General features: G+C 34.2%; 2 protein-coding genes across 2 annotated transcripts; both read left to right on the top strand.

Moving 5' to 3' along the window:
* The first annotated feature begins 2,620 nt into the window (after positions 1 to 2,620).
* Positions 2,621 to 7,501, top strand: LOC132951387 (uncharacterized). The gene is made up of 10 exons (XM_061023198.1): positions 2,621 to 2,660; positions 2,857 to 2,916; positions 2,974 to 3,039; positions 3,093 to 3,149; positions 3,207 to 3,272; positions 3,346 to 3,405; positions 3,462 to 3,536; positions 3,784 to 6,094; positions 6,140 to 7,041; positions 7,488 to 7,501. The coding sequence occupies exons 1-10, from the start codon at positions 2,621 to 2,623 to the stop codon at positions 7,499 to 7,501; spliced, it is 3,651 nt and encodes a 1,216-aa protein (XP_060879181.1).
* A 3,490-nt stretch (positions 7,502 to 10,991) lies between these two features.
* Positions 10,992 to 11,887, top strand: LOC132951385 (uncharacterized). The gene is made up of 3 exons (XM_061023197.1): positions 10,992 to 11,172; positions 11,226 to 11,546; positions 11,643 to 11,887. The coding sequence occupies exons 1-3, from the start codon at positions 11,082 to 11,084 to the stop codon at positions 11,885 to 11,887; spliced, it is 657 nt and encodes a 218-aa protein (XP_060879180.1). The 5' UTR covers positions 10,992 to 11,081.
* The last annotated feature ends 300 nt before the right edge of the window (positions 11,888 to 12,187 follow it).

The raw sequence follows: 12,187 nt of genomic DNA, 5'->3' as shown, positions 1-12,187 counted from the left end.
CCGTAAATTTATTCTAGATCCGCGCCTGTATAGTTGCCAATTAGCACCTCAGATTACGTGTACGATATTGTGAATCACTAATCACTTGTATTCGATATTTTTCTTACACTAAAGCAACGTGCGGGATCAACGTCTAGGACCTAAGTGGCTACTGGCTATAAGTACATCATAAACATTGAAAATTGATCCTCGACCTCAATCTGTGTTAATCTTACAACCCCATTGCACTCCCACTTGTACTCTTTATTGTATTAAAAAAAATTAGTGGACACTGTTAGGCCTACAGATCTATTTACAATACCGGTATCTGGATCCAGTGCTTCCGGGCGGCCGCGGGCCGGTTGCTAGTACCTACCACTGGACACTGGTACTAGTGAGTAGTAGCCCAGCAACTTAACTTTAAGCACCCACATGTTCCATGTCTTTGGAATTTCAAATATCTATAATTTTAATAATTTAATTTTACTTTTATGATTTTTTTTTCTTACCTTGCATTCTGATTAGATATTATTGTAGGTATTATAATCTTAAATAATAAAATGCAAATTTATAATAAAACTGTAGTAATTGTTTTAAGAGATTTGTTAGGAGTTAAAGACATAGGTGGTACTCAGTACAGTACCTAGCTATTACAAATTACAATCCAAAACGGCTACATTCGAGGAATGGTACAAATAGTGAATAATAATCTAAATATTGGTATAATAGAAAATATTGTGTGTATGTCTGAACATATAATATAGGAGCGTCATCATCGCCGATATCGTTTTGAAAATTTCAACAAATGCACGAAAAACCTTAGATTGATGGAAGATCTGACCAAAGAATAGAATTTATTTATTCTGTGATCTGACAGCAACTGTCGTTCACTTCACACTTGACCGCAAAATAATAGTGCAATATATCTACGATTTTTGTATTAATTTAATTTTCGGATAATATCCAAATGCGTGTTTTTTTTATTTTTATTTTTTTTTTGTGTCTATGTATACGATAAGTAGTCGAAATAATGCTTTGATTTTCAACTTCAGTATCTTGTTCAATGGGAAAGTAATTTTAATTGGTGCATTAGGGAGGTCAAAATCCTATATTCCCATTAAAGTGTTCAAAAGCACTGAGAAAAAAAGGTGGGCAAGTGGTTGTCGCTCTGCTGTACAGTAGGTTACAAGTGGGTCATTGTAATGGTTAGTTTGAAATTTGAATTCAATGATATAATATCAATTGTAACAATATATCAGGAGCCTTGCATTGAATTTTCACGCTTTTTTACCCAACAAATAAAATTTTATTGATATTTATACAAAAAAAAACGAAAAAAATATCAAGTATTAAATATCAGTAGTAAGTGGGTCCATAGAGGCGACACTCCACTCCACACAAACTCCACCGCCACACATACTCCACCCGTACCGACCGTCACTCCACCCGTGGCGACCATCACCACCACTCCACCGTCACACACACTCCACCCGGACCGACCAACACCACCCCACCTGGCAGTTCACCACTCCACCCCGGCAGACCGCCACTCCACCCGGCAGACCACCACCACCACTCCACCCGGACCGACCGCCACTCCACCCGGACCGACCACCACCACTCCACCGTCACACACACTCCACCCGGACCGACCACCACCACCCCACCTGGCAGTTCACCACTCCACCCAGGCAGACCACCACTCCACCCGCCATACCACACAGCACAACCCTATCACGCGTTATCACAATACAATTAATATGTGTACGTCAGAAAGTAATTATTTAAAAAATATTCGTGTATAATGTTCGGCTGTCCACCCCCCCACTACCCCGGCAGACCACCACCGCCACTCCACCCATGCCGACACCACTCCACCCCGGCAGACCACACAGCACAACCCTATCCTGCGTTATCACAATACAATTATACAATTAATCTATTAATATGTGTACGTCAGAAAGTAATTATTTAAAAAATATTCGTGTATAATGTTGTACGTATATGATAATATAACGCAAAAATTTGTCCACCGACTGTTTACCTGCAAGGTCGCCGCTAAATGACCACTCCTTTCAGTCTTCACCCTGTTTTTGTATAATGTTTAATATAACGTAAACACACACATACTTTTGTCCGACGACTGTACCCTAACCTACAAGATCACCGCTGAATGACTATTGTTAAACCAAACATTTTAACACACAAGCGTATAACGTGTTACAGTCGTACTGACCTACATAATATTGTTCGTCTTAAAAAATGATCGCATTAGACAAGTGAGTAGAATCGGTAAACACCCTGAGTCTTTTGTAATACTCAGTGCAGACCAAGGACGATACGGTCATTTGATTACATGTGTCAACCCCTACCAGGGATGTTTACCCCTTCCAGGGTAAAAGAGTCTTTTTTATAATAATAATCACTAAAGACCCAGGACAAGTCAGTCTGTCAACTTGTACACTACCATTCAGACGTTATATTTTTAAAAATGTTTAAATGCAACGAGTGTTTATCCGTTTTCTCTCGGAAAGATAATTTAACTAGGCATTTAAAGAGTCATATAAAAAAAAAATTCAAATGTTCGGTTTGTGGTGTTTTATTTGTTCGAAATGACAGTCTTAAAAGACACACGAAAAATATGCATGGTAATCTACGAAAACATATGAAAAAAAATCATGGTAAGTACATGGTTATAACTTAAAAATATTTTGTACCCCATCGATCATTTTTAAGGAGTTTTGTTTAGGCAATACGTAGTTATTCAACCTGTATCATTTTTAAGGAGCTTAGAAAAATATTTGTAAACATTTACGTAGTAGTAGTGTTAGGGGTGTGTATATTTTCTTTTTATTAATATTATTATTATTTTGCTAGATGATAATATAACGTTTGAAGACGACGAATTGTGCACTAATGTCGAAAATAATGAAACAAGTACGAAAAATTATCTATACTTAGTGTCAAATATGATTATAATTATTATTTTCCCAGATACAACGTTTCAAGACGACGAATATTGCGCTAAAGTGATGGATACGTTCGAAAATAATGAAACAAGTATGAAATGTACCTATATTTAGTGTAAAATATTAATATTATTATTTTCCTAGATGATATAATGTTTGAAGACGACGAATTGTGCACTAATGTCGAAAATAATGAAACAAGTACGAAAAATTATCTATACTTAGTGTTAAATATGATTATAATTATTATTTTCCTAGATACAACGTTTCAAGACGACGAATATTGCGCTAAAGTGATGGATAAGTTCGAAAATAATGAAATAAGTATGAAAATAATGAAATAAGTATGAAATGTACCTATATTTAGTGTAAAATATTAATATTATTATTTTCCTAGATGATATAATGTTTGAAGACGACGAATATTGCACTAAAGTGTTGGATAATTTCGAAAAAAGTATGATAAACTATTTATATTTATATTTATATATCAACATATTTTTTTTTCTATAGGTAAGCATAAGAATATGATTGAAGTAGCCCCCGATATTTTCGTTGAGAATATACCAGCTGGACCTTCTAATCAAAGTATTTATTTAGTATTTTTATATTAGTGTATATTTTTATATGAGTGCAAATTTTTTTTTAGGTAAACGTATACACATAGACACACCGCTCGGAGCAAAAAAAGCAAAACTAGCATACAACGTTGAAACGCTCATCTTAGAGTCTGACTTGTTGAAAATTAACAATAAGAAAACTAAATTTATAAAAAAGTATAATGCTTATATGATTGATTATAATATCACATTAAAACCTATGTCGGGGGATTTAGATATAGTTAGTTTAAATACGTTATTGGAGGAAGGATTACAAAATATGATTGAAAATATTAAAAAAATTACAAATTTCACTGATGGTGACATCGTTAATATGCACGCCAACAATCCGAAGTTTTTTACACCAATATCCACTGGCAATATGACGTGTAATGTGTCAGGAGAGAAAATTTTAAATAAAATCAGTGATATATTAACGTCGGATCAATCAGTGAACATCAACGATACGGTGTTCGGTTTTCAAGTTATCATAATGCCTAAAGGTGGAAAACCTAAACCAACCTGGGAGTACTTGGACCTATTTAGCAAAAACAAAAGATGTATAGCACAAATTAAAAATCAGGATGAACTATGTTGCCCCCGTGCTATTATAGTGGGACTATCTTACAAGACCTCGGTTATATTAGGACACAAATTAAACAATTACCAAATCAAAAACCTGCGACTTGGTAAATACGATATTCAAACACGTTTGACAAAAGAACTATGCCAGCAATTAGAAATAAATGACAGCAGGCCGTTTACGTATCGTGACATATCAAAGGTTGAAAAACTACTCAAAATTCAAGTTAAAGTCGTAAACGCAGATAATTGTTGTGAAATCGACTACACAGGAACTGAAAATAGATATAAAGTTTACCTTTTGAAAAAAAATGATCATTTTCATTGTATTTTTTCTATGTCAGCGTTCAGAGAACGTGTATACTACTGCGAGTTATGCGATACGGGGTATAACAATAAAAAGAAGCACGCCTGTAAAAATGGACCTGGGCAAAAGTGTAGGCTGTGTAACGAAAAATATCACATACAAAACTTTACATGTAAAAAAATTTTTTGTCACGAGTGTAACCGTTATTGTGTTAATAATGAGTGTTTAAGAAAACATAAAAACGTTTGTGATAAAGAATATAAATGTAACGGTTGTAATTTTGTCGTACAGAGGAATGACCGCACGCACACCAGTGTTTGCGGTTATGGACAATGTCATAATTGCAAGCAAGAAAACATTCGAATTAGTGACCATAAATGTTATATGCAACGGAGAACCGGTAAAGGAGGATATTGTGTAGAATCATGTATCTGTAACGAAAAATCAACAGAAAAACAGAAAAACTGTACGTTTTCGACAAATTATGTATTTTTTGACTATGAAGCTCAGCAAAATACCGGTACGCACATACCAAATATGGTTATTGCTCACGATTTTGAAGGCCGAAAATATGTATTTTCTACAGACGACGCTGGTTCGGCCAATGATAAATTTTGTAAATGGGCGCTGAGCAAAGTAATGAAAGGAACAACTTACATAGCACATAATTCGAAAGCGTACGACACCTATTTCATTATACAGTACATTTTAAAAAATATGCCGACCGTCAAGTACGAAGTAATTCGTAACGGGACCAAAATTATGATGCTCGAAATAAAATATGGGGGCTTAAACATTAAATTCATAGATAGTCATAATTTTATACAGTCAAAATTATCTGAATTTCCGAAAACGTTTGGACTTAAAGAAGCAAAAAAAGGGTACTTTCCACATTTTTTTAATACGCCGGAAAATCAAAGATATGTAGGACCTTTGCCGGACAAAACGCATTACGGTTATAATTCTATGACGACAAAACACCGTGCAGCATTTATAAATTGGCACGACGAATTGATAAATAAGAATTATGTATTCGATTTCCAATTGGAGTTGGAAGAATATTGCAATTCGGATGTCGACATATTACGAAGAGGGTGTTTGGAGCTGAGAAAACAATTTTTGGACGTGTGTAATATTGATCCTTTTAAATATATAACGATCGCTAGTGTTTGTATGGCCATTTATCGACAGAGCGACTTGTCCGGTGGTACTATAGCAGTCGTTCAAAATGTTAAAAAAGACAATTTTTCAGACGATTCGATAAAGTGGCTGAAAAGCAAAATATTGAACGAAAATAAAAATATAAAACACGCGTTAAACGGTGGAGAAGTTACTATATGCGGTGCTAGAGTAGACGGTTACGACGAGACAGAGAAAAAAGTATACCAATATCATGGCTGTTTCTGGCACGGTTGTCCGGAGTGTTTTAATCCTAACGATATTAACCCCGTTAATAATAACACTATGACTGATTTATACAATGATACGATAAGACGGACAATTAATTTGAAACAAAAAGGGTACCAAGTTGAAGAGATGTGGAGTTGTAAATGGAAAAAGCACAAAAATTACAAACAAATGTTGCAGTATCAAAATGATGTAATTGAACCACTAAACCCCAGAGACGCATTTTTCGGAGGAAGGACCAATGCCACAAAGTTAATGGTTAAAAATAAAAAAATTAAATACATTGATGTGTGTAGTTTATACCCAACAGTAATGTACTATGACAATTACCCCGTAGGTCATCCTAAACAATTTTTTAATCCATCAATAAAAAAATACTCGGAATCAAATTGGTATGGTTTCATCAAATGCAAAATACTACCGCCGACCGATTTATATCATCCCGTACTTCCGGTGAAAACTAATAAATTAATATTTACACTTTGTAAACAGTGCCAGCTAGATAAAATTAGACAATGTACACACAACGATGAGCAGAAAGCACTTATAGGAACTTGGACAACGGACGAAGTACAAAAAGCTTTAGAAAAAGGATATAAAATCATGAAAATTTATGAAGTGCAACATTTTGAAAAAAAATCCAACACATTATTTAAGGAGTATATTAAGCGATTTTTAAAAATTAAGTTAGAAACAAGCTCGTGGAAAAATGACTATCGGACGGTTAATGATTATATTTCAGCAGTAAAAAATGCAGTAGGAATCGATATGGACATTGAAAATATAAAAGAAAATCCTGGATTAAGAGCACTTGCTAAAATATGTCTAAATTCGTTTTGGGGTAAGTTTGGACAAAGGCCTAATCAGACGAAAACCGAAATAATATCAAAACCGGACAGGTGGTACCAAGTATTGTTGGACAGTAAATTGGAAACTGAAAACATAGTTTTTTTGACTGACGATTTAGTGGAAGTGTCGTATAAAAAAATTAACGAATACGTCGGGCACGAATATAATACTAGTATATACGTAGCTGCTTTCACAACATCGAATGCTAGATTAAGATTATATACCATGTTAGATAATCTCGGCGAGAAAGTCGTATATTACGATACAGATAGTGTGTTTTATATTTACGATGATGTCGAAGTGAAGACGGGGTGTATGCTAGGCGAGTGGACGGATGAATTAGGACCAGGTATACATATAACCGACTGGGTATCTACAGGCCCTAAAAGTATAGCGCACACAGATATTGAAAATCGAACAACGACAAAAATAAAAGGATTCACTCTTAGTTTCGAAAATATTCAAAAATTAAATATGGACAGTATGAAAAAAATAATGAACGATGAAATAAGGGACATAAAACTGCGATTTCAACAAATAATACGAAATTCAAAAACTAAGGAATTAGCGACAATAATAACAGCAAAGACGTTTAAAATGGAATACGATAAACGTATGGTTATGTATTCGACCGGTGACGTAATAGAAACGTTACCATGGGGGGTACTTGTAAAACTAAATATTATTGTGTAATATATCTGTGATTTTTTAAATTATACCTTATAAATTAACCAATGTTTAAATATTATTGTATATATCTGTGATTTTTTTTAAATTAAACCTTCTTAAACATAGGAAAAAATAAATAAACCAATGTTCAAATATTATTGTATATATCTGTGATTTTTTTTAAATTTTACCTTATAAATAAACCAATGTTTAAATATTATTGTATATATCTGTGATTTTTTTAAAATTATACCTTATAAATAAACCAATGTTTAAATATTATTGTATATATCTGTGATTTTTTTTTTAAATTTTACCTTATAAATAAACCAATGTTTAAATATTATTGTATATATCTGTGATTTTTTTAAAATTATACCTTATAAATAAACCAATGTTTAAATATTATTGTATATATCTGTGATTTTTTTTTTAAATTAAACCTTCTTAAACATAGGAAAAAATAAATAAACCAATGTTCAAATATTATTATTGTTTATTAAATAAAAAAATATTGTTATAATCTTAAACATTATCAAGATACCATTTTTTTAATGCAAATACTTTATACGATGTACATTGTTTTGGATTAAACTCCATATGAAAAATACAACATGGCAGTGTTTCTTCGTTCAATTCACGAAGCCGAGGACAATTTTCCCAGTTTTCCATGTCAAAGACGGTGGCGTGCGGCATAAACTCGTTGATAATCCGTTGTTTGTGCAAACCTTTGACGTAAATTCTACTGAATTTGAACGAATCAAATATTTTTTGTATCTCTGTATACTCCACATCTCCGTATTCCAATGATAAACCGTGATACAAACGTTGTAACCAACTGTTTACACTCCTACTTTTTGCGTCTTGTGTCAAAGAAGTGTGTTTAAAGATCCAGTGTTGAGTTGCGAAAGTTTCCGTGTCTAAAATAGACATCTCTTTAATCACGTATTTGATGTGGACTCCGCGAAGACAATGAATATCCAAAATGGCCGAAGACATTATAGTTTGTTTATAATATCGACAGCCTTGATTATTTTTTTCAACTGTTCTGTGATATCTTGTAATGGTTTTTCAAGTTTACTTACACGCTCAGCTATATCTGAACACGTTATTTGTAACGTTTCCGTTTGTTCTTCTTGTATTTGAATGGATTTTTGATTTTCTTCGAGTAAACGCTCAAATTTAACCAATTTGGACGAATACGTTTTGAGCGAATGTTCGAGATTTGAAATAAATTTTTTTGTTTCACTATCCCGAGAACTACCAAACACGTTCATGTCTGTAGAGCGACTGAAATTATTTTTTAACATCACGGGTATAAATCCAGCTATTGTGCGTATTGTCAAACCCCACCCATTTTACCAATATCTGTTTCCCCTTCCTACGAATTATTTTCTCTATTAAAAAATCGTTTGGATAATTTGTTTTTAATATTTCTTCAGAGTAAAAACAACCAGCGATCGGTTTTCCATTATAATCTTGTAATTGATATGTAACGGGTAACGTTTTATTAATTTTTATAATTTTAAATATTTCCGTGGACCAGTTCGGTAAATATCCTTTTGTAAATACGCCTTTATATGTACTAACGCGAACATAATCGCCAACGTTGAATTTAATTTTTACGTTAATAATTTTGCGCTGTTTTAATTCCACTGATGAAGGATTTGCATCGGCCTGTATTGGTGTCATAGATATTGTTCTGTGTTTTGAATTATTGTATTCATCAACCAACTTTGGTAAAATAGAAACCCATTCGTGTGAGCCTCGTGCAGTGAATTCCCTATACATTTTTCCCTTAAGAGTTTTGTTGAAGCGTTCTACGATACACCCTTTCGTTGTACTATACGTAGAATATTTGTGTATATTATGTTTCTTCATCAACGCATCGAATGTTGCATTGTAAAATTCTTTGCCGTTATCTACCTGTAATAGTTTTGGTGAGCGCTTGAGTAGTATTTTTGACATTGCATTTGAAACTTCTTTAGCCGATTTACACTTTAAAGGTTTAGAAAATGCTAGCTTCGTGTAACAATCTATGACCGTTAGAAAATATTTATAACCTTTATTTATTTTCGAATATGGTATCATTTCAACCAAATCGGCCTGCCATAGATCGTTTTTACCATACACATTAACTCTTCGCCTCGTATAATTTTTTCTGGCCGGTTTGTGTAGTTCGATTGCTATATCGCGTTTAGACATTTGGAATACGTTTTATTAAGCCTGCTTCAAGCAATTCTTCGTAAATTGAAAGTATTTCGTTGGAAACGCCTGTATTACCAGCAGTTTGAGAGGCCAAAAGTAACCGTAAGCGACTAACCAACTCGTTAGGGTCGTTCCAATAAACTAAATTATGCTTTTGCAGTTTTACAGATATACCACTACCGGATGCGAACAATGGCTTGATTATATCAGTGAATTTATTTCCACCTTTTTTAATTTTTTTCTCGTCTAATGTTAAATGTGCTGATGTTTGAATTAATATAGTTTTATATGTGTTCAAATCGTCTGCGGTGTATGATTTCGGGATTTTCGAAAATATCAAACTGCTAAGACCTCGCGTTAGCGGGTATGAAGTATCTTCAATAGTCAACGTCTTGTCAGTAAGTTTAATTTCTTTTTTACCTAAATGTATAGCACCGCTTGATTGTGCTTTAGGCCCATACTTATTGTCTCTATTGGAAGAATCTAAAAAGTCTAATAAAATTTCAGAATCTAAAGTGTCTCCTGTTTCGTTTATAGTTTTTGAATCGAGTTCTGCGATTTGAGGTTGAAATGTTGGTGGTTTATTTCGCTTAATTTCTTTCAATGGTTCGATAATCGGGTATAATGTTTCTGATACCAATGAATGAATATCGGCTTTACCGTGTTTTAATGCTGTATACTTGCGTTTAATGTTTTCTTTGGCTTTAATCAATTCTCCGAGTACTTCACCATTACCAGCCATGTTTGCAAATGACAAAGTTTTATAAAAACGTTGGTTTATATAACGACAAATGTGTCGAACCCGTGACGATATCGACCGTCGTCGCGTTCGCAGTCTTTATTAATTACGATAAACTCAAATCTCCCCTTACGCCAACATGTCGTGCAAAAGTCTTTAAACTCAGTATACGTCATATCGCCAGAGCAATGCTCCATGTAAACATGTTTTAAATTAGTTTCATCTTGTTTAAATAATACAATAAAATTAGCGTTGTCACGCAAAAGTTGTTTAGGTACTTTTGAATAGCTCTGAGCCAGGTAGCAAATATCCACTAAATTATGTCGACCTCTGGAAAAGTATGTTCTAGCGATTTTTTGGTTTTCTGAAATAATATCGTCGAAAATAAACACAGAGTTTGGTAAGGCTTTCTCGGGTTCAATAACTTGTTCGTTTTCGTAGAACGTAAATAATTGTACTCCATCAATTCCTGATAAAATATCACTCAACATTTTATATTTCGGTTGATCCAATGTTTTAGAATATATGTAAACGTTATGAAATCTTATTCCGTTTATATTGGTTAGTAAAGCGAAAATTAAATTGGTTTTTCCGCAGCCAGAAGGACCGACAATAAGCGCTCGTATCGTATTGGGGAGAAGCGTTCCATGTCTATAGTTCTGAATCGATGTAGGTGGGTCCACGTTTTCAACTGCAAGTTTTAGTTTTTGTTCAATTAATTTCATTTTTATATATAAATATCTTTGTTGCAATGAGAATGTAATCAGTACACAATGTCACTCGTACGAAGAAACAACAAGAATAAGGGAGGAGGCCTCATCAACACGCTTATAAACAAATTACCACTCGAGATTCACGTGCCCGGTAAGTGTTGGTGATTATTTTAAATTCATTTAAACTATGATGTATCTGTGTAGGTTATCAATATTGTGGACCGGGAACAAATTTGAAAAAACGTTTAGCTCACGGAGATAAAGGAATCAACCCCTTGGACTCGGCGTGTAGAGATCACGATATTGCGTACGATCGTAGTAACTCTATCACAGATCGTAACGAGGCCGACTATATATTAGAGCAGCGAGCCTGGGATAGGTTCAAGGCAAAAGATTCTAGTCTAAAAGAAAAAGCAGTGGCTTGGGGCGTGACAACAGCCATGAAAGCAAAACGTAAAATCGGAGCTGGATGTGGGTTTAAAGCGGGCGTCAAAGCAGTTAAAAACGCTATAAAGAAAAATATAGGTGAAAAAAACCTGATGAAATTAAGTAAAAAATGTGTAGCCGTCGCACGAAAAACATTCAAAAATAAAAAGACAAAAGTTCCTAGAATAATAACAGTTCCGAAAAAAGGCGGCGTGTTGCCACTTATTCCGATTTTTGCTGGTTTATCGGCCTTGGGAGCTCTAACTGGCGGCGTTTCCAACGTAGTTAAGCTGGCCAATGAATTTAAAAGAAACACACCGACGCATTTGGGCGGTGGGTTATATCTCGCTCCGTATAAGGGCAACTCGTACAAAATCGGTTCGGGTCTATATCTCGCCCCATATAAAAGAGGTGGAGGCAAAAAAGCGAAAAAAAACTAATATCTACGTTACCCAGAAGAGCACTGTACGATTACGAACTTATAAAAATAGCCCGCTTAATGAAAATACCTCATTTCATCGGCGTGTTTACTAGAGACAGGTTATCTGAATGTCCCAAACGAATAGAATCAGCGATTGTTAACTTGGATTCGGAAAGCGGTACAGGCACTCACTGGGTAGCGTATAAAAAAATCGGAAATCAAGTCTATTATTACGACAGTTTTGGAAATTTACAACCTCCATTAGAAGTACAAAAATATTTTCACGGCTGTGACATTAATTTCAATTATAACAGAGATC

The sequence above is a fragment of the Metopolophium dirhodum genome, chromosome 8 (assembly GCF_019925205.1).
Source record: "Metopolophium dirhodum isolate CAU chromosome 8, ASM1992520v1, whole genome shotgun sequence".
Classification (NCBI taxonomy): Eukaryota; Metazoa; Arthropoda; class Insecta; order Hemiptera; family Aphididae; genus Metopolophium; species Metopolophium dirhodum.
Note: the sequence above shows the minus strand (reverse complement) of the source record. Positions and strands in the feature narration are given on the sequence as shown.

Coding starts and splice junctions, on each gene's coding strand:
- LOC132951387 (XM_061023198.1), top strand. CDS start 2,621: ATGCATGGTAATCTACGAAAACATATGAAAAAAAATCATG. Junction 3,040..3,092: donor GTTCGAAAATAATGAAACAA/GTATGAAATGTA, acceptor TTATTTTCCTAG/ATGATATAATGTTTGAAGAC. Junction 3,406..3,461: donor GTTGGATAATTTCGAAAAAA/GTATGATAAACT, acceptor TTTTTTCTATAG/GTAAGCATAAGAATATGATT.
- LOC132951385 (XM_061023197.1), top strand. CDS start 11,082: ATGTCACTCGTACGAAGAAACAACAAGAATAAGGGAGGAGGCCTCATC. Junction 11,173..11,225: donor ACTCGAGATTCACGTGCCCG/GTAAGTGTTGGT, acceptor GTATCTGTGTAG/GTTATCAATATTGTGGACCG. Junction 11,547..11,642: donor CGCTATAAAGAAAAATATAG/GTGAAAAAAACC, acceptor GAATAATAACAG/TTCCGAAAAAAGGCGGCGTG.